This window comes from Centroberyx affinis, unplaced genomic scaffold (genome assembly GCF_046629955.1).
Source record: "Centroberyx affinis isolate AG114_WGS23_722 - 3 ecotype Tasmania unplaced genomic scaffold, CSIRO-AGI_Caff_v1 ptg001303l_1, whole genome shotgun sequence".
Taxonomy (NCBI): domain Eukaryota; kingdom Metazoa; phylum Chordata; class Actinopteri; order Beryciformes; family Berycidae; genus Centroberyx; species Centroberyx affinis.
This window is the reverse complement of record NW_027279809.1, coordinates 25,101-47,938: the sequence shown is the minus strand read 5'-3', so window position 1 is coordinate 47,938 and position 22,838 is coordinate 25,101. Positions and strand designations below refer to the sequence as shown.

General features: G+C 46.0%; 1 protein-coding gene across 1 annotated transcript in view; it reads right to left on the bottom strand.

The window, feature by feature from the left end:
* Window positions 1-22,838, bottom strand: part of LOC139649202 (neurexin-2-beta-like) — a 140,190-nt gene that overhangs the window by 93,022 nt on the left and 24,330 nt on the right. Inside the window, exon 3 of the mRNA XM_071525538.1 lies at window positions 8,595-8,776. Within this exon, the coding sequence (XP_071381639.1) occupies window positions 8,595-8,776 (182 nt within the window). The remainder of the gene's footprint in view (window positions 1-8,594; window positions 8,777-22,838) is intronic.

Here is a 22,838-nt window from a genome sequence, read left to right as displayed (position 1 = left end):
ATGGGCGGATACATTTACCTTCAACTCCGTTTTTGCAAAGGTTAAAGGAATAGTTCGCCCCAAAAATGCAAATTCTGTCATCATCTACTCACCCTCATGCCAAATGAAACACAGGTGAAATTTGTTAGTCCATATAACACACAGGGAGGTTGCCAGCACAACTTGGTAGCAGCCTTCTCCAAAACAACTGAAGTCAATGGGGACCTGTTCTTTAGAGTTCCAAAACAAAAACAGCCAAACAATCACACTGTGAGTAGAAAGACCTATACACCATTATTTGTTGCAAATCAATCAGCTGTAGTTAAGATTCACACTAAATGATGGTGTAAATATACTGTAGGTCTTTTTGGAACTCAGAAGAACTGGTCCCCACTGACTTCAGTTGTTTTGGAGAAGGCTGCTATGGAGTTGTGCTGCAACCTCCCTGTGTGTTATATGGACAAACTTCACCTGTGTTTCAACTGGCATGAGGGGGAGGAGATGATGACAGAATTAAAAAATTTTTTTTCATTCCTTTAACCATGACCAAAACCTTGACCTGAACCTCATCCAAAATTGTTTTAGTTGCCTAACCATGACCTGCCTAAACCTAACCATCAGCTAACGTTTCCACATGACGAACACGTGAAAATGGTGTGTCCAATTCATGCTATTCTCACATATTCCTTTTGCGGTGGAGAAACATAATCTTCATCTAATCTGCATTTCAGAGTTTACACTCATTTCATGACATTGTATGAGACTGTTGGACAATACAACCCATATGCATCGCAGTAAAGGTTGTAACTGTCAGCAGGCAGGAATTACTCATGCAGTGCAGCCATACAGTACTGATCTGGCCTAAGGTGAGAGAGAGCAGACACAGTGTACACACTACAAGGTTGTTCCCCTTGATGTGGATGAGTGGATAGAGTAGAGAGAGAGGCGGGAGGTCGGAAGGAAAGAGAGAGACAGAGAAAGAGGAAGAAAGAACAGAAAGCAATGGGGTGCTTTTCCCTTCCCAGGTGATTATCCTAGGCAGGGCTGAACCCATACAGACAGGCCTGCTCTCTTGGACACTAATAGCTTATTGATCCTGGGAGGCCATCCATTTACTCTCACCGAGAGCTCACATGGGATGCAGAGCCGGTCTGAGCTACAGGCAGAGCGACGTATTGGTGCTCCAAGTCACCTAATTAACAAACTGGCCCTCTGGATGGAAGTATGCTCAGTGTGTTTCTGGGTACCTGGGATTTTACATGGTAGAATCAGCAGGGGCAACAATTCACTGAACACTAAGCTACGGCAAAATCCAACGAAAACTTCGAAACCTGCTCATATTGACTGAATTACTGGAAAAGTGGAGCAATGACTGCTGACTGATAATAATATATTATTACTGTATGGTCAATGTGATACATTATTAGGCATAGGTCATCAAACTATCAGCTTTGAGGGAACATTTGTCCTGAATGAGCCATGATTTAAAAAAAAAAATATATGTCTTTTCCAAATAAATTCATGGCTGTTTTTGCTTGCTCTTTGATCTCTATTATAGTGACAAAGCTTCAAGATCAAATATGGACTCAAATGCCACACCTTGCCATAGCTAACTGATGTTGATATAGTTATACAGTGATGGGCAGGTAAATCGTTTCCATCACATTTTAATAAATCTATAGTTAACAGTAGAGCTGCAACGATTAATCGATTAGTTGTCAAATATTAAATTTAATCGCAAACTATTTTGATAATCGATTAATCGGTTAATAAGTAGTAGTAGAAAGAAATAGAGAGTCAAAATTCTCTGATTCCAGCTTCTTAAATGTGAATATTTTCTGGTTTCTTTACTCCACTATGACAGTAAACTGAATATCTTTGGGTTGTGGACAAAACAAGACATTTGAGGACGTCATCTTGGGCTTTGGGAAACACTGATCGACATTTTTCACAATTTTTTTTGCACCAGGATTGCCCCCCCCCCCCCCCACACACACACACTCCCCCAGAATGAAGCCTGTGGGTCGGGGGGAGGCGGAGGCGGAGGCCAGGTGGAATCTGTCACGGAGGGGAGAATTAATTAGTGATGCGGAGGGGAAGGATTAATCGATAGGCTGTCAGGCTCCCCGCCCGCCTGGGAGAGAGACCCTGCCAAACCCACCAGGACCCGATCTCGTTACCGACCGCGGCCCACGCTCCCCTTTGCGAGGCAGCCGCATTCATCAACGCAACCCCCCCCCCCCTCAACCCCCTCCCCCCCGTCCTCCCCTCGATTGTTCTCCACGCTTCATCCCTCCATCCCTCCCTGCATGTTTTGCTTTTTTCCCCCCTGACAAGATGGAGGAGAGCCGTTTGTAGAAGTGACACTCGTTTAAAGGGAGGGGAGGTGGTGGTGGTGGGGGGGTATAAATAAGGAAATAACAAAATCACAACGTGTGGGACAGTGTGTGTGCGGAGCTGCCCTTGTAAATTTGACTGTGTGTGTAGGAATGTGCGTGTGGCGGGGGCTAATCATACGCGTCATGGGTGTAAGTGAATGTGAAGGTGTCCTTGTAAATGTGTTTGTGTGTGTGTGTGTGTGCCACTCACTGCTAGTTAAAACGGGGGAGTTGTTAATGTGTCTGTGTGCATGCTCATACACTACTGACAGCTAGTTAGGAGTGGAGGGGGAGTGCATGCGGACACGTATGTGTGTGTGTGTGTGTGTGCGTGCACACCCATTCCTCTGTGTGTATGTGTGTGTGTGTGTTGCTACTGGGGGTGGGGAGTAGAGGATAAAAGCCTCTGCCTCTCCCTGACAGTTTTATCTGCAACGCCATCTACCTTTATCTGACGCCAGCATCTCTCGGCTCCCTGCTGCACTACGAAACCCCCCCCCCCCCGCCGCCCCCTTCTCCTCGCCGCTCATCTCATCCCCGGCTGCCGTCGCACATCGGATCACATTTTTCCACCCATAATTAAACAGTCGCTGGCCTGAACTCCTGATAGATAACCGCGAGGCAGTGGTACCAGTGTTTCTCTCGGTAGCCAGCAGAGAGAGAGAGGGGAGAGAGAGAGAGAGAGAGAGAGAGAGAGAGAGAGAGAGAGAGAGAGATGGAGATCATGGGGAAAAGCTAATGAAGTCAGGTGCTGTACTTTTGACCCGCCGCAAACAAGCCTGTGTGCACTAACACAAACGCAGGGGCGCGCTGTCCTCCCTCTCTTTCTCTCTCAATCAGCATTTGTCACATACTGGGAGTTGTCAGGGGGGGGGATAGAAGAGAGAGAAAATATATCCATCTCCCCCCCCCCTCCCCCCCCACCAGTGAGGGATGGCTCCCTAACGGGTAATCAGAGGCGGCCCTTATTTAATGCTATGAGCCGGGACCGGACAGCCAGTGATGGAGGTAGCCGGGGGAGGCCCGCTGCGCGCTGTGCACCGGCCCATAACTGCAGATGAGACACTTCCCGCGGAGCAGTTAGCGGGACAGCTCGCCAGTTGTAAATGTAATGACTGTCAAATGTGAGCGGTGCCTGTGCGGACGGCGATAAATACAAACACAGACACCTCCTAAAAAATAATAATAATAAAAAAAAAAGAAAAAAAGCTTGTGCCGAGTCCCGGTGTCGGGAGGTGGAGTGTAAGCTGCTATTCAGCCGCCCGTCAGGCCGTTTAGAAAGTTTATGAGCAGCACCGCGAAGACAATAGCTCCGATATTTGCTCTTTTCATCGGTGACTCATTGTAATGAAGTCTGTGCATGCTAAATACCTTCACTTTGCTGCTCTGTTTTTTTCTCTGCGACTTTATTGGCCTTTGTAGTCATTGAAGCAGCTGTATAAAAGACCCCACATATTAGCGGCCCTAAGCATGGGATTGTGCTTCTATTCAGATCGGAGCTCTTAAGTGGTCATTTCTCTTTCTGTGAGCTTAATGTCCTGGAAAAGGTCTCAGCTGGGATCCTAAAGTACAAAACTGTGTATGAGTTAAACACTAGGAGTCCGGGTTATAAAAACAGTCTGGCTTTATCCTACCTTCAGTCATATGATCATTCAAAAGAATATGATTAAAAGCTGACATTTATATCTATAGCATTTATATCTTTGGTAATAGCAGAAGTCAGTTAAACTTTTGATATGTGGCAGAAAATTGGACAAAACAAACCATTCATTCCATTTCCATTCGATCCATTTTTCCTAAGCCCTAGAATTTGGACGCAAGCGAAAATAACTGCACCAGGACCTTTTTTATGACTGGGTCCCAAGGTCTCGCAAGGACATCTCCCTTTTCCAGCAGCCATAGGCAGCAGATACAGTCTATCAGCCGGCTGCCATATCTCTCTGTCTGCACCCTTCACTCCCTGCATCTCACACCCCGGGCCCTGATGGTGGAAATGTCATGAAGATTGGCCGAGATGATGTCCTGACCTCGCAAATGTCCATTTTTACTTCTGCAGGGATAAAATCTTGCAAAAGACATTGTTTGGGACTAAAAACTATGAAATAGAAGTGCACATTCAAGTAATAATCTGTGACATTTTCATAGAAATACATTTCTGTTTTGGTACTCTCTATCACTGATTGATATCACATAATAGTGATTCAACCTATAGCCAGTTCATGAAAGCTTTTGTACTTAGCATGAGCAGCGACAGCCACCATAGCTGAACAGACAAAGACAAGAGAAATTCAAACTGCATCAACAGAAAATCCAAAATCCAAGGAAAAAGACATCATAGCTCCGCCCACACCGTTTGATTGACAGCTGATCTCTGGGAAGAGCAGTGCAGAAACACCACAGCAATGAACGCTGAGCACCAAGGATATCGCCAAAATCAAAGTAACACAGACTGCAACATATGCAGTCATGTTTGGTCTGCTTCAGAAGTGATTCATTTTTCTGGCATTTTCCAGCTAATGAATTTCTTGTGACAAATTGATCCTTTGCAGCTAGAACTCTCAAATGCCAACTAGAAAGTTTGCAGAGCTTTCAGACACACCCACAGTAAATAATTGGGCATCTGCAAGAAGCAAGGTCTTGCGAGGACACCTCCCCTTTAAACCGCTCCCCGGGCTACAGATTCAGCGCATCCGCCTCATCCCGTATCTCCCTGCATCTGCATCCCTTTCTCTCTGCATCTCCCACCCCGGGCCCTGATGGCGGCATGTCATGAAGATGTGCCGAAATGATGTCCTACCCCTCTGTCATGGAGATGGAGAGAGCAGCAGGAGGAGGGGGGGGGGGGTATGAAGGAGGGTGGGCAAGGGAAGAAGGGTATACAGAGACGGGTGGTGTGTGAGAGATAAGGAATAATGCCCTATCACATCTCGCTGGCACGTTATTATCAGCTGTGCCCACCCGTGCCCGAGCATTTGTAGCGAGAGACAGACAGAGAAAGAGCCTGACGGGGGCATCCACCAGCACCGTGTCATATGCTGTAATGAGAGGAAAGAGTACTGATCTGGGTCTGTGCTCTTTACTTGCCCCACCACTGACCCAATGATACAGGCTGTCTCTCTTCCAAGTAGAGAGAGACAGGAAAGATTGGGATGACATGCGACAAAGGTCCTGGAAGGTCCAGAACGTCACGTTTACATGGTACACGCCAGACCACTGAGCCATCAGGACGCCCCTAATGATGCAGGCTTAGGAAGGATATAGTTGTTATTAACATTAATAATGCTTGAAAAGTGCATGGAAATACAGAATTACGGTGGATTTCTGCTTTGGAACCTCTATTGCAGTGCACACTGTCAGTGACAAAACTGTCCACTGTCTGACAAACTAATTTCCTCAGAGTTGTGCATAGCTGTTCAGTTTTCCACTGAACCATTTTCAAATTTGCCAGTCCGGGTTAAAACCTTTGAAATCCTATTAATTGGAGTCCATCCAACAAGCTAACCTCAAACGCAGAATGAAACGCTGTTTGTGAATTGGCAGCCAAAGCTAACGAATCAGGCCCCAGGTATCGGACCTCGAGGCTGCCATCATTGTTTGAATGTGGAGCTATTTTGTAGTTTGATTGGGTCTGCGAGGCCCCCATCAGATGGGATGATATGGGGCCAGGGCCCCTGGGTTCCCAGGTCTAATTTGCCTGTACTTCTCCCCTTGAAGAGAGACGGGCATAATTAAAGGGGCCCAAACACCCACCGTGGGCTGAACGGAGTCATTTAGGCGAGTGACTCGGGAGGAACGGCAGCAAATGAAATGTAATTGCAATGGGAGCGGAGGAGCGGTGCTGCTGTGTCTGAGGCACTGATGTGAGAAAGGGAGAGAGATATAGAAAGAGAGCGCGAGAGAGGGAGAGGTGAGGGAACGAGGGAGTGAATGAAAGACAGAGAAGTTAGATAGAGAATATGCACTTGAGAGACGAGGGAGCAAAAGAATGACTGATGAGGGATTGTGAGCGACAGGCAGAGACACACTGAGAGGAGACTTTCCTTCAGACTAGAATAAAAAACCTAATGCACCATGGTTCATCTAAGCCTCTGAACAAAGTTGAACCCAAGCTGGCAGAGTTGTTTTAAAGGAAAGTTCCTGCTATTTTCTCTGTTTTTTGGAAGATATCTTAGCTTCAGTAGTGTCTGTTTTGTTGATGTTTGTTCGGCTCATTGGATGCTTCATACTTTCCAGTTTCATGTGGTTCTGAGGCGAAACAACCATCTGAATACTGCATTAAAAAAAAAAAACAGGAACTGGCCCTTTAAAGTTCAACTACTCTAGTTGGTAGTCCTCTATAAGGTACATCGCCACCTCGACCTCAGCATCATTTGTTGCACCCATCGCGTTTACAACTCTAATCTTTCATCATTACAGTCATTATGATTATTTATCGCTGATGATAAGAGCTTTAAAATTGGCCTTGACCCGAAGTGCTGGGCCCAAGCGTCGCCCCCCCCCCCCCCCCCCCCCATGCGCTCTTTCATCCCTCCCTTTTCTCTTTCCCAGTCATCCCTCCCTCTGTCCCTCTCAGCTTAAAGAGTAGCTGGATGAGAAGCGACCCGTGGTCAACTGTGTTCCTGTCGCTTCCAGGCACCGGCAGCCCATACAAATTGGGGTCACCGGGATATTGGAGGGGTGTGATCACACATACACCCACACACCCACACACACACACACACATGTACGTGCACGCAGATAGCCGAGTATCAATGTGAATGCGAGTCCATTTATCTCTGCGAAACAGCAGAAAGATGGGGGGAGGGTCGATAATAGTGATAGTGATAGTATTTTATCAGTGAGTGCTTTTCGAGGCGGGACAAGGCACTGCGGGACAAGGCAATGTCTTTCACACCAGCTGGTATTACATTGTTTGCAGCTTTCAACCTGACTGTCTATGTGTGTGACTGTGAGACGCCAGCAACATGAGTGGATCAGAGTCACCAGGTTTGGCCTTGGCTGGTAATTAAGAGAAAAACTGCCATTAAAACGAATACGCGCTCGGAAAGCAATATCGGGCAGAGGGAGCAAAAGGGTCAATGAGACAGTTAGCGCCTGCATTAGTGCATTTTTTAAATGCCTGATGTCCCTTAATTGCCATTTAAAGTTGTCATTAGAGGTGCTTTTAAAATGGCCCTTTAGCCTAACATATGAAAGTAATAAGAGCAGAGATGGGGCTAATAACTAGTTTGACAGAGAATAAAAGAGATGCCCTTGGGTGATCACTCATCATTTTCTGCTCTCTGCACACATTGACACCTCCTCTTTGCCCTCCTCCAAACCCATTCAAGGACTACGCAAAAAAATAGAAATGCCGCTCACCAGAAAAACCTGACAATTCCCCTAAAACCTTGAGGGCCTTGAGCCACCCCCGAACCCTGATCCAATCTGGCCCCTGTCTTGTCTGGTATGAAGCTTGAATCAGGCCTGGAACTTTTGAGCCTTTGGCCTGACCCAAGTCTTAGAAGAATCCTGTCTGAATTCAAACGGAGTACAAACGGTAGAGATTTTACGACCCAAAACTCGAGTAAAACCTGGAATTACCGATCATTTCCAATGGAGAATCTGATACCGACGTTTTTGACAGTGTCTTTTAACTGAAGTTTGACCCAAAGAACTGCAAGTGAGATATTCAACCCAACTCCAACCTGTCAAGCTACAGCATAGTCTGGCATCTCTTCTCAATCTAAAGTAACAGCATCTCACAGAGTAGCTTCTGTTTGAATATCCTCCACAAAGATATATAACATCTCACAAAATCCCTCAGTTCTCGTCTAGTATGTCTCTTTCTTTCAGCCCCCGCCCCCCACTCGGCGAATCTTTCTCCTGGTTCATTCCCAGTCTCTTGGTGCCGCCCATCCTCCCCTCCCTCTTCCACATCCTTCCTTTCCGTTGACTGACTCTCCTTCCTCCATCCATTCATTCATTCCTTCCCACTCCCTCCCTCCCTTCTCTTGATCTCCGGTGAATCGTCTGAATAGCCCCAGGTCCTCTCTCCCGGTCCCTTGGCATCTTTCCACCTTCCTTCTCCCCTTTTTTTTCTGCCCTCCCTCTCTCTCTCTCTCTCCCTTCAAACCCCCTGGTGGTTCGTCTTAACCTACACAGCTCCAGACTCTCCCCAATGAGCAGTTTTACGGCATGCAAGCTTTGGGTCCCCATTCCCGCCCTCCATCCCAACCCCAAGGCGATGTCTCTTACTATGTGCAGCTCCAGGTAATCTCCCAGTCCCTTGGCGCTCTCCACCCTGACCAGAACGGCCTCCTTCAGCTGCGTGCTGAAGCCCACCGCCAGCCGGTCTGCCCGTGTGCTCGGCCGGTCGTTGGGTGGCCAGGTATACGTGATGAGGGCTCCGCCTCGCCCGAAGATGTAGGTTGTCCCAGCTGCGAAACACAGGAGGAGGAAAAAAAAGGTGTTATCATGATGTTATGATATAAAACATGGCATATAGACACATGAAAACACATGAAAACCTGGAAAAAAGGATGTTAGAGTGGAGTTTTGGGGGTCAGTTTTGGTTGTTCCTCGAAGAACAAGTACAGGTTGTGTCCAGTCCCACAGCGCAAAAGTTGGAACATCAAGGAAAGACGTGACCGGAAAGAAGAAGAAGGAATTCACCTTTTCTGACTCTAAATACTGAAGCTGCCATAACTTTTGACAATAAGAAGGACATCTTTGTTTTCTCCTCTGTCACATATTTTGTCGTTTTGGAGAGAAACGGGAGGAAAATTTGTTGTCAAGGTGCGAAAATTCATAGTTAACTGAAATAATACAACAGAATAATACAACTTCCTTATCTTTTAATAATCAGGCACTGCCCAACAAAGAGCAGACATGATTTGGAGAAAATGATTTTCTTCAGTGCTGTGAACTGTGATGAAGTTTCATAGGAGTCTCAATCTGACTGACTGACCTGAATTTGCCTCTCCATGGCAACGATGTGAAGAATTCTGTCCATCAACAATTCAATAAAAAGTCGGAATACATATCAGTGGCTTTAACAGCCTGTTTTAAAACGATGATGCAAGGTAAAAAAAAAAAAATAAGGCAACACTTTAGTCGTGCGAGAAAAAAATATTGTTACTGGCGGTGTGTATCGTGATCACCGAGTCATGTTTAGCATAGTGTTTGGCTGTCACCGCCCCTTTGAAATGATAATCCGCCGAGCCACTGCAGTTTCGGTTGCCCTCAGTTGCCTTCAGTCGCGTCGCATGCAAACTAGGGCGAACTGACAAACTTTGCGTCGGCTACGTTGTCAGCAACCACCACCTCTCAACGTCAACAAAAGAAATCCCTCAGATCTCCCTGTCAAAGGAAGTTTGGTTCAGCAGCGTTTTTTTTTTTTGGAGTCGCAGCCTAAAAAATCTGCCCGCCTCGTACGCTGGAGCGAGTCGAAGTTTGAACTGTAACGGAGGAGTTTGGACTTGGGCTGGGTCCAATAAAGCCCGCCGGTGGATGAGAAGTGACGGGCGTTGGCTGTGATTAGCATAGCGTAACGAGACCGCGGCGAACTGCTCCCAACCCCGTGGGCTGTCTGTCTCTGAGGCTCCCGTCTGCCCTCCGCACAACTGCTGCAACACACACACACACACACACACACGCTGATACACACACTTATTCATGCGTAGACGCACACACACCGCACACACGCTACTTGTGCACATATACTCAGATGCTAATGAACACATCGATGTGCCAGTGCATACCCCCGCACACAAACACGCATACACACGCACACATACACAGTTACAAATGCACACATAGATGCACAAACACACATAAACTAACATACACACAATCGCACACATAGAGACACACACACATACACAAAAAAACTGCATCCACATTTCTTTGCAGATACTAATGCACACACTACTACTATTGTACAGACACACACACACAAATGCACACAAAGATGCCTGCACACACACATGTAGAGCTGCTACGATTAATCGATTCGTTGTCAACTATTAAATTAATCGCCAGCTATTTTGACAATCGATTAATCGGTTTGAGTAATTTTTTAAGAAAAAACAAATCAAATCAAAATTCTCTGATTCCAGCTTCTTAAATGTGAATATTTTCTGGTTTCTTTACTCCTCTATGACAGTAAACTGAATATCTTTGGGTTGTGGACAAAACAAGACATTTGAGGACGTCATCTTGGGCTTTGGGAAACACTGATCCACATTTTTCACCATTTTCTGACATTTTATAGACCAAACAACTAATCGATTAATCGAGAAAATAATCGACAGCGTAATCGACAATGAAAATAATCGTTAGTTGCAGCCCTACACACATGCACACACATACACACAAATATACACACAGAATTGCACACATGGATGTGTGATTGCACTCATGCGATACTCACACTGATTCACACCCACATACTCTGCATACACTGTACTTTGCACATATGTACACACACACACAGCATGAGCTTTCATACTGCTGTACAGGTAGATGTGGATGTGCACACACAAGTACATACTAATGCACACACACTAACACACACACACACACATACACACAGCATGGCTTTTCATAGTGCTGTTTGTTTTTCATGCCCTACAACAGCGGGGCTCTAGCTGTGTTCTGGTCAGGCAGGATGGAGAGAGGAGTCTGTGATGACTGCAGGGCCAACAGGCCATCAAAGCACATCCACAACACTCTGACTCATACGCAGGGAAAAAGTAGACAGCAGAAGAATGGAGACATGCAGTCTCACACACACACACACACACACACACACTCACACTCAGCTACCTGAAACCTTCATTATCTAACAATCCGCTGGTAGCCATTTGAAATCGGCTGACACAACTCAGCTCCTTCCCCCTCCTCTCTTACTCTCTCTCCTTCTCTTTGGCTCTCTCCATCCCTCCCTCCCTCCCTCCCTCCTCCCTCCTTCCCTCCCAGCGGAGCCGAGCCCTCTGCTCAGCTCTTGTTGTTTTCTCGAGGCTGTATTATTTTAGCGCTGACTAATTATCGCAGCATGGCAAGGAGGGCTATAAAGAGGTTGTGCGCCAGAGGAGGAAGGGGGGGGGGGTGAGGGAGAAAAAAAGGAGAGGATGAAGAAAGGCAACAGGGAAGGGAAGGAGAGAGGAGAGATAGAACGAGGATGAGAATGTGTGAAATGCGGTAGGAGGATGAAGAAACTTGACGGGGGTTTTTTTTATGTTTTTTTTTTCTTCCCAGCAGGGTGTGTGTGTGTGTGTGTGTGTGTGTTTTTCTTTTTTTTTTTTTTTTTAAAGCAGAGCAGCACCAGAGCCACGCCGAAGCCGGGCGAAGAGACAGATGTGGAGGAAGAGGAGAAGAGATTTTCTAAAATGGCCGACCGACAGAGAGGCAGGGGAGCCATGTTGTGAAAGATGAGAGTGGAGCCGTGTTGGGGAAGATGAGAGAATAGTTAACAGTAGTGGAAGTCGGGGGGCGCGCACGTACGCGCACGGACGCGCACGGACATGCAAACACACGTATTAAGGGAGAAAGAGAGAGAGAGAGAGAGAGAGAGGGAGGGAGAGAGAGATGAGTAGGGAGCCATGTAGCGAAGATGAGAGAAGTTAATAGTAGTTGAGGACAGACACGCACTCCTGCAGGCTCGCATCTTAGCCGGCACAAACACACCCACAGAGAGACAGACAGAAGGAGAGAACGAAAAGTAGAGGGAGGTAGATATATATATATATTTTTTTTTTACTCTTCTCCTCTCTCGCTATGCGAAAATATGCCGTTTCCCCCACCAGCGCCGAAGCTTCCTAATCTAATTTACTCTCAAAGTAAACCAGAGGCATGACTAAAATCTAATAAATTAACAGTGTGTGGGGGGAAGGGGGGGGGGGAAGCCTCCAGATATACCACAGAGGGACTTGGGCTGTCGATACTAAGCCTCAGTGAGCGCTTTCATTCCATTCTGCTTGGATGGGCAAGGCATTAGGGAGAGGTGAGCAAACATAGCGAGAACTCTACTGCAAAACACCACATATGACAGCTGGGATACATATCCAGTCTACTTTTTCCAGAGGTGGAAAGCAACAAAGTGCATTTACTCATGTACTGTACTTGAGTACAATTTTCAGGTACTGGCACTTTACTTGAGTATTTCCATTTTGTGAGACTTTCTACTTTTACTCCACAACACTTCATTTATCCGACAGTTGGAGTTACTAGTTACTTTGCAGAATAAGGTTTTACATCAAAAACATACGATAAGCTCATAAAAAATTGTTAGAGTCAATAATTTAACACTCTGAGTACTTTTACTTTTGACACTTTAGTACATTTTACTGCTAATACTTTACTTTTAGTTAAGTACATTTTTGAATGCAGAACTTTTACTTTTAATGAAGTATTTTGCCATTATGATATTGCTACTTTTACTTTTACTTAAGTAAATGATTTGAGTACTTTTTCCACCACTGCTTTTTTCAAATGGGTTATATTGATATATCAGTTTGCCAATTAGCCTTTCATTAGTAATTGGATATGGGCCAATCAGTGTCATCTACTGCTGATATGATGGAAGTTCCTCCTCGACCACAGCTAGTCAGCTAGTCTTTTACGATGGCTGACCACAGACAATTCATCCCAGTGTGGTGTGGGAGGATTTTACTGAACAGTAAAACCTGTAAAACCTGCAGTGAAACCTGCTTCACTCTGGCTTAAGGTGCTGCTGACCCACCTAAAAGAATTTCATTAGTCTGGGTTCACACCTCCAGTTTGTTTTCTTTGGTCCGAACCAAAGAAAAAGCTTTGTTACATTTTTGTATTTGGTATGTTTAGGTTACCGCTGCTCAATTCCAAGTGAACCAGGGCTTGTAAACAAAAGTCACACAGATTCACAAGTAGACTCGTTTATTGGACCGTTTTGGTAACCTGTCATCCTAACGGGTTAGAGGTTTCGGTGGTGGGGGTGTGGGGGTTTGGGACTAAAGGAGTAAATGCTCCAGAGTTCAAATAAACAGCTCCGAACATGATTGGCGTGAACGCTCCCTTAGTGTCCCACGATGGCTTAAGGGCTTTTAGCAGAAGCTTCTCCAGCCTGACAAGAATACAAAAACAAACATTTTGACTTTCAGCGAAAAATATCAGCTATAGGCAGCTTCAGTGCAAAAATACTGCTGCTGGTTGCGGCCCTCAAAATCCCATATTAGCCAAACACTAATTGATATCTCATTTAGGGGGAAATGTAGGATTACACCACATCTAAAATCCATCTAAATCTTGGCATCTAATATCAAACCAACTGTCATATCTGATTCAGATTGGAATTTTTGAGAAATAACTACAAAGAGCTGTTCAGTCTTGTTTCCATCACCTAAGAAATAGTTCTAAAATTAGGCCATTTCTGTCTTTTTCAGACATGGAAGAAGTCTTTCATGCACTTATTTCATCTCGTATTGATTATTGTAACTCCCTGTATTCTTGCATCAACCAGAAAACTAGTGCAGAAAGCAGCAGCTCAGCTTTTAACTAGAACTTAGCCAGCTTACACTGCTGATTATAGAATCAATTTTAAGATTTTATTGATTACTTTTTTTTTTTAAGCAGTTTGAGCACAGTTTGAGATCTGCTGACAAAATCAAGAATTTTCAAACAGGGCCTCTAAACTTTGGAACAACTTGCTTGAAGACATACAGGTACAATATTCATCTGTACAATATTGCTTTTAACTGCTAACTTTTGTGCCTTTTTTAAATATTTTTTAATCTTTTATCTTTTGTGCTGTTGTGTTGTATTTGCTTTCTTTTTACTCTCACTGCCTTGTCTTTCGAAAGCACTTTGTAACTTTGAAAAGCGCTGCATAAATACAGTTTATCATATTTATTATCATTATTATAACCATTAATCATCCATGCAGTGGTTATTATCACTGCATATCTAATGCATGTACTTGCAGTCGAACTAAGTCACATCAATTAACAACATGTTTTCCTGTGGAGCATCTACCATATGCTTAGCCTCCCCAGAGGGTTCCCCATGTCACACTTGTCACTTTTTTACACTGGAGGCAACTTACAGTGTCGGAAAATATAGCAGAAGTTGAGGATGTAACAGCGTTAACTAGATAACTTTTTCTTCTCTGACTTTATAATCAGATCAGTGACTTTACTGGCATGACTGTCTAGAAACAGCATTGCCAAAGCGGCATACAAAATGTGCATTTTCAAAAACTGACAAACAGCAATTTATAACTCAAATCGTATGGAGATGATAATTCTCTCTATCTCTCTCTTCCTCTTATGTCCATCCGCTGTGGAGGTGTCGAGTTTGCCTGCTTTGATTTGTCCTGCAGGGACAGCGGCCACCTGCTGTTCTGTGTGTGTGTGTGTGTGTGTGTGCGTGTGCTTTCCTCCCCTCTAAATGAGGAGACAAAGGAGGCGCGGAGTCTCTAATGAGTTAGTCTGACAGGGCGCCTCCATGTGTCACTGCCTCTCCCTCCAAACACCTGCTGCTGCCGCGGAGGCAGAATCCACCGATACCGCAACACAACGCAGACTAATAGGAGGGAAGAGATGGAGGGGGAAAGAGAGACAATAGGTGTTTATCAAATCCAAGAATGCCAAGTCCATACTCCGTGCCCTTGTGGAGGACGCTCTTCCCGAAGTTGTCTTGGAGACAAAAAACTTCTTAGAAACGAGAGAGCGGAGAACGTCTTCGTTTTGAGATGAGCTGTGTGCTTGAGGTGGCACCGTCAATTAAAGCCTGGTTCATCAAACACGAGGGAGTGTCAGACGTGTGGGTCAAAATGACGGAACTGCTTCAAAAACAACTGAGGGAGTCACACACCTGATCCAGGTACTAGTCAATTTCCGTTCATGCTGCCTAGTACCGGTCTATCATAAATCAACTACAGGGACAAGCGCATCAGTTGCTTTTAATTATCCATTTGATCAAATTAGGCACTGAACTCTACATAACAATCCTCAATCAAATGAAAGAATATGAATAATAACGACAAATGATAATAATAAAAGCAGAGCACAGACTAGAAGTAATCCCCAATAGTGACTATTAATTAGTATAGAGTCTCATTAATTGTGTAGTGGACATGGAAAGTAGTGTGTTGGTAAGTGTGCGTGTGATTACATGTGTATGTGTATGTACTAGGATGTGTGTGTGTGTGTGTGTGTGTGTGTGAGTGCCTGTGTGTGTGTGTGTGCATGTGCCTGTGTGTGTCCCTGATTAAGAGAACAATAGCAAGGGAGAAATCTACATCTCATTCAACCCAAACAATCCCTTTCCTCCGCCGCTGTTTGCCTGTTTTAAAAACTCTGAGTTAAAACTAAATTAGCGCGGCCTTGGGAGTCGTCGGCAAACAAAACAGCCGGCAGAGTATGGATTCCTCTGACCTTCAGTCCACTGCGCTCTAATCAAGCAATCTGCCCGCCCGCTTTCACTAGAATAACAATAATGATGGAAATGCTCCGTTGTGCTTCTGTGTGTGTGTGTGTGTGTGTCGTGCCCCCGCCCACCCAAAAAAACACAAAAAAAAAAACAAAAAAAAAAACGGCTAAATATTTATTACTTTTGTCCAATTAGCTCTGGCGCCATCGATCCGGCCAATCAATCCTACCTGGAGCGCTGGAGGTGGGGAGAGTGCAAAGAGATGAATCAAAACATCGCGGGACGCCCCCTTGATTATTATTTCCATTCGCGGGGGCCGGCTGGTAATTTGATTTGAAGAAGAAAAAGAAAAAAAAAAAAGAAAAAAATACCATTTTCCTTTGTCCACGGATCCGACGGAAAAATAATCAGAAAAGACTGGTGAATCACAGTGGTAATGAAAAACCTATTGATTTTGATTTTTCCATCTCCCCTCCCTATTTTCACACCCCCCCCCACTCTCTTTTTCTCTACTTTGGGGCGAGAGGAGAGTGTATTTAGGAATGAGTTTATCATTCGGGATGCCATTGATTTGGACCGGCGGATTCTAGGCCACTGCCGTCTACTGTGGGCATAAACAGGTCATATCGGCGGAAAGCAGACGCCACGGTTTTTCCATTAAGGCCCGCGGTCAGTGGCGGAGTGTCCGAACGCCAGCCGCAAAGCCTCATGGGAATCGACAACGTGAAGAGGGTGAGGCAAAATGAAAATTCCAGGTAACAGAAAACAAGGACTGGCTATTAAATCAATTATCGGGAAGCAATACGTCTCTCACTCTCACACACACACATACTGAACACCCACGCAAATTCCTACACACTCCTCATTTTATAAACTCCCAGACAGGCTCTCAAACAATAACTCAATAACACACAGATGGTTCCTCCAACCTTCATGTATTATTGCGTCGGCACAGACGGATTCTTTGAAGTAGTTAAGGAGAGAGACGGAGCTATTGATTCCTTTTAAACAAGTAGACAGAAACCCTTTTTGGTTGCTTTCTTTTTTGATGCTCCATATGTTTCAGAGACACTCACAAAGGGATGTGTAGACTGGGGGGAGAGAGAGAGAGATAAAAAAAACAAAAAAAACGAGAAGACAAAGCCCAAGAAACAGGGGGAGAGAGATGAGTCGTTCGCCGAAAGTTTCCAGACAGCTGTTGATCTTTGAAGACGAGGAGGTGCGAGGAAGCGCGCACGCTCTCGGTTTTTTGACATTTTAGGGTCTTTTTCCGTCTCGTTCCCTCGCCGACGAGCTCGCGCGGGGCCGATGCACACGCGCCCGCACATCTCTTTGGTAGTCTAACAACCTCGTCAGCGTCCTCGCCCTCGCTCTGATAGCTATTTCTCTCGGGCTGTGTATAAGAAAATGTAGCGACGGCGTCCCGAAGATTGGCTGCATCTAGCGTGGAAATGACAAGTCGGCCCTCTCTGATGGGGTTGGATAATATTCCCCCCTCTATCTATCCTTTCGGGCGAGATTGCTTTGAGGGATGGGGGGGTGGGGGGGGGGGACCTTTCTGTTACATGAGGCGAGATTATTATGGCACTCTCGGAAAGGATGCGCCATTTTCGACACTTTCCTGTGTCCAGTTAGGGACAACACATGGTGGGTCCATGTGTGTTTGTTCACGTTTTTTAACACATCCTAGGTGTGTGGTATCTTACTAGATACATGGGTGTGTTGACACATCCTTTCTGAAGCGTGCAAAAGAGTCCATAGGGCCTGTCAGTCAGACCTGAAATTAATAGCATCTGTAAATACATTTGTTTTCACGTTGTAGTATCGAATGGCTGCGGTTCGGCACATAGGGCGGTACGAGCGAGAAAGTTGAGACAATCGCAGGAAAAGTGTTGGAAAGACAATTTAGGAAACGTTTTCTGTGAAAGACACCTTACAGCACCTGACACTGTCTGAACTGTCCTGATGTCATTAAATCTCGTCCATCTGGGGCTCAAAGGAGGTTAAAACGTAAAAAACTTGACTTTTTGGACTCATGCCGGATCTCAATAGGCAGGAATAGGTAGAAATTGGGTCTGGAGAGTTCTGTAGTGGCAGTTGGGGAGGTGAGCAGCCTGGACTATGTTTTTGAATAGTAATTGGGCTGACCTTATACTTGAAAAATAATTCGACTGACAGTATATTCTCATAAGAAAGGGGTAAGTATACTTCACACGCTGCATATACCCTTGACTTCGTTGCCAAATCACTACTTGTTCCTTCCAACTACAGTTCTAAAGTGTAAAGATCTCCTCCAGCTACGACATCACCCCATTCATATTTCCACATTTCTCTGATAACACCTCAATTTGAGTTTTAGTTCGGAAAAACTGTGGTTCTTCGGCTCCGCCCACTGAGGTTTAACTCAACCTGTGAGATTATTCCGGAACACCTCTGCCTCCGAGAAATGTTCACATAAACAAAACTCCAATCTGCTGATAACACTCCTTGTCTTGATTATTCCCACCAGTCATACTGCCGGTGAAAATGAGGCTCTAATGAGTAGGTTGTGACTCCAGGTGGGGATATACAGTTTGACACGATTCAAATGTTGCTCCTATTTTGTCCTGGAAACCAATGATTTGCTTGCAAAGGCTTGTTTGAAACAAGTTTGTGACGTCCCTGGAGGCGATGCTGCTATCCCAGAGTGAATTTTATTCAAATATCATTCCTCGGATATTACTATAGGCGCTCTCCCTCACTCTAGACAAACACCTCCAACACGAAGGGATCGAGTAATAGAAAAGCAGACATAGGGGTGGAGAGCAGGGAGAAGCGACAGAGGACTTGATGCGGGGGAGGAGGGGGGGGGTGGGGGGGTCGAGGGGGCAGACGGTTTTACACCCCGATAAGAACAGAAATGTTGTTTTAGCGGGGGTGGGGTGGGTTGCTAGGCAGGACAGCGCACCCAGCCCGCATATATCATCCGGAAAGCTTATCGATCAGCCCAAAATGCCCTCCTCTGTCTGATAACATGCTCGATAGTCTGGCGGGGTTGAGACAGCGACGCCCTGCAGAGCTGCCGAGAGGGACAATGGCAGATTTTTATCGAAAGGCACACACACACACACACACACACACACACACACACACACGCTCACTCACGGATGCAAAGTGCACACACACACACGCTTCTATGCACATTCAAAGAATTAACAAGAATGCCGGTGTCTAGACTAGACTGTCTGCCAGTTTCATCAAGTTAATTTACAAGCTTCTTTTTACAATCTTGTTAATCCCAGTCGGAATGGAATATGAGGTCCATTTTGCAGCTGGAGTGAATGTGAAAATGAAAACCTCGGGAATAGCATCAGAATACACAGGCAGGTCGATGTGACTGGGCTGATTTCTTACCAGGTAAACGGCACAAGAAACTGCAACATTTTAAAACCTCTGAAAGTGAATTTAAGACTCAGAATTCTTTATTTAACTGTATTGAAGAGCTTCTACAGCCTTGAGTTTAGATGATATGATGAAGACATTTTAAGAACCTGCAGGCATCATACGCACTACATACAGTATATTATTATTATGTTCAGTACAGTCACTCACACTTAGACAAGGGAGGCTCAGACACACGCACACACATATGGCACCACTAAAAATACATGCACGCACACACACACAGCACAAATTGGTATATACACACTCACACAAGGGAAGCTCCGACGCAAACATATGCACCCTCTCACACACAAACACATGCATGCGCACGCACACACACACACACACACACACGCACACACAGCACCAGCAGCATCTTTTCACTCTAGCTCTCCTAATAACCTGCCAATCAAGCGGCAGGGGCAGACAGAGACTTGTGAATATTTCAGCTTAAGGCTCTGCCCTGGGACTCTGGTTTTTAATTATTCACCACATTCAGAGGGTACACACTGCCGCATCAGCCCCCCCCGCACACACACACACACACACACACACACACAGAGATCCCCAGCCTGCAAAAAAATGTGAAAGCAGATGAAATACGGCGTTGGCGAGGTTTCCGCTGTTGATTATGTTGAAAGAAACAGTGAGCAGAAGGCAGTCAGTGTGTGTCTGTGTGTGTGTGTGTGTGTGTGTGTGTGTGAGAGAGAGAGAGAGAGAGAGAGAGAGAGAGAGAGAGAGACATAGAAAGAGAGAGAGGATGCGTACATGCATAAAGAGAGATCAGGAAAGAGAATAGAGAGATCTAAAGAGACAGTTCACGCATACTTGTACGTGTGCACTGTCAAGCCTTCACATGTGGCTCGGCGAAGAAATAATAACAGACAGACATGCAGAGGATAACATCCTTATCTCCCATACAGAGTTATTAAGCCGTGATGCTCTGAAAAGGTCAGACTGTTTTGTTCTTGCTAGATCTGAGGGAATACAGGTGTGTGTGTGTGTGTGTGTATGCGTGGGAGTTTTGTATAAATGTGCAATTGCCTGTGGATTGCTATTACTAATGCTTAATAGCCGCGGGCCCCATTAGTGTTAACATCATCCTAATTATGCTGGAGTGGCTTCCACAATAAGAAAACAAACACGGGCTAAAGCTGGTGTTAGCCACTCCGGTTCCCCTGCGGTGACCTTATGAAATGGTGGCTCGCATCGTAAAATCGCATAAGCGTAAAAAGTTATTTCATGTCAAGGACCACTAAATAAATATGCTTTCGTCCACGGACCCAGAAGATTTTTGTTTTGAATAAACAGCCAATACTTTAGGTGGGTGGAGTGAAATATGTAAACAACAATCGCCGGCCTTATCCATTCTTTCATTTTGCCTTGAAAGGGAAATAAAAACAAACTCAAACTATACCCAATTTTGCTGGGGACCCACTGGGAGCCCATTCCCAGGCCCCGTTTGTGGTTCCTGGACCCCACTTTGGGAACCGCTGCTGCAACGCCATTAAAAGCAAATGGGGAACGGGAACTCTCTGGGCTCGCCGGGGCTACCGTTAAGCCAACACAGCTAGCCTAGCCGCGAGCTCGGCCCCACCGAATGGAATTAGCCTCTATCGAGTTCACCTCTCCAGTTTGTTACGGGGCTGTAATGGCCTTCTCTGAAATGCCACTTCTCAGAAATAGAATGAGCGAGCCAACACCTCGCGCACTCCGTTTCTCCAACTAAGCATCAACTTCCACTTTAGCAACTTAGCGCCGGGGCATGAAATAGACTCCTTGCAGCACACTTGACCGGAGGTGGGAGCCGCGTTCTAAATGGTTCTTTAATGAAATGAGTTGAGTGCAGTGGAGTGCTCGGATGACTTGTTATTGTGGTACCGGAGGTGTAGGTGGGGGATTGAAGGAACCGAGAAGGGTCGCGCGAATGACCTTCCTCACGGACAAGGTGGAGGGAAGTTATGGATAGACGCTGCCGGGTGGACGGACGGACGGACGGGTGGATAGAGGAGTGGGAGAGAGCGGTGGAGGTGATAGAGCGAGTGAGTTACTGAAGGAGATAGAGGGAGAGAGGGTGAGAGAGAGCAAGGGAGGTGAAGGGGATCGATGGGAAGCCTCTTCGGATCTCGCTCTCTTTCATTCCCCGGGACTGTATTCCTCAGACTCCAGGGCATCCCACATCAAAGGAAGAGGCGGATGGAGTGGGGAGATGAAAGAACGACATAGTCTGTAGTGTATGTGTGAGGCGCATGCATTAAGCCTCGCGCTGAACGTGTTCTGACACACACGCATGACGAGCTGGCACGGGTCAGTCCACATGGGGGGGGGGGGGGATTTGGGGGTTCTCGCGCAGCTTTGGCTGTCGTCAAAAACATGAAAGCCACTCGCCGGTTATTGAACCTTTGCGCGAGAGGCACATTCATTTCTGCCGACAGAAGATCCATTAGGAGCCATGAGAAAGTACATCATTCACTCTGTGCAGCTGCTACCTTGCTCTTGCATCCATAAAGATTAGTCTTTGAAGACAGGAATATAACAGGTAGAGCGAGTCTGTGGGTCTGTGTCTTTGAAGACCAACTGTGGTCCAAGCTTGGCTCTAGATCTTTTCTGATCTTAGGAGACTAAGGGGTGAAATCTGCCATGCACTCCTTGTGTGTATTGAATTAAATAGCCAAATGCTTAAGGCTCAGGTCTTCTTTTTTTTTTTTTTTGACGGGGCAGATGCAGCGAGAAGGGGGATTTCAAAACCCATCCACAAACCAACCCTCAGAGGACCCCGGGTTAGTCATCTGAAATGTCATCGGTGCCTCCGCTCTCTGATGTCGAGTCGGTGTTGAAGTGCCTGAATAAAGAAGAGACAGTCGATTGTATTCTTTTCTCTCTCCCCCCCGCCTCTCCGGCCCCAGCGGGACTTCTGGACAGGGGCGACTGTCTGCGCACGCCTGTCAGAGGGCGATATTTCACATGCGGGGAGAGCTGGCGAAAGACGGACAAGCGAGAGGCACGAGAGGCACGAGAGGCACGAGAGGCACGAGATACAGAATAAATGGCCGTCTGTACTTCGCTGAGAGCCCCTTCAATGGAAAACAAATCAAGCTGAACCAATAATGTGACGAGACAAAGCCCAAACACGGGAGAGAAAGGGGAACAGGAAAGGAGATTTGCTGCGCCGTGTCTGGAACCGCAACATTTAGCCAGAGGCTCGTCACTTGCTCCTTCTCTCTCTCTCTCTCTCTCTCTCTCTCTCTCCAAGTGTCTGCCTCTCTTTCTCTCTGTCTTCCTTTAACCATCTCTCCCTTTCTCCACCCCCTTTGTCTCTGCTTTCTCTTCTATCTCTACCTCCCCCCCCCCGCTGCCTTTTGTCCCTCCGTCCCTCCCTCTTTCTCCGCAGGTTGGCAGTCAAACATAGCAGGCTGTGGCCGTTACATAACAATCCATTTGTTGGCTGACGCTGAGAGGCGAGCCTCGGCGATTTGGCGGCCAATGCGCGAGCAGCAAATAAGTCCCTGAACGGGGCAGAAATAAAAATGCACAGACGCTCGTGCGCACAAACACACACACACACACACACGCACACACAAACAAACAAACAAACACACAGAATGCAAGAAGCTGGAAAATAAACATGACTGGTGGAGGCCGCGTGCTCTTCTTCGTTGGTACGTTATG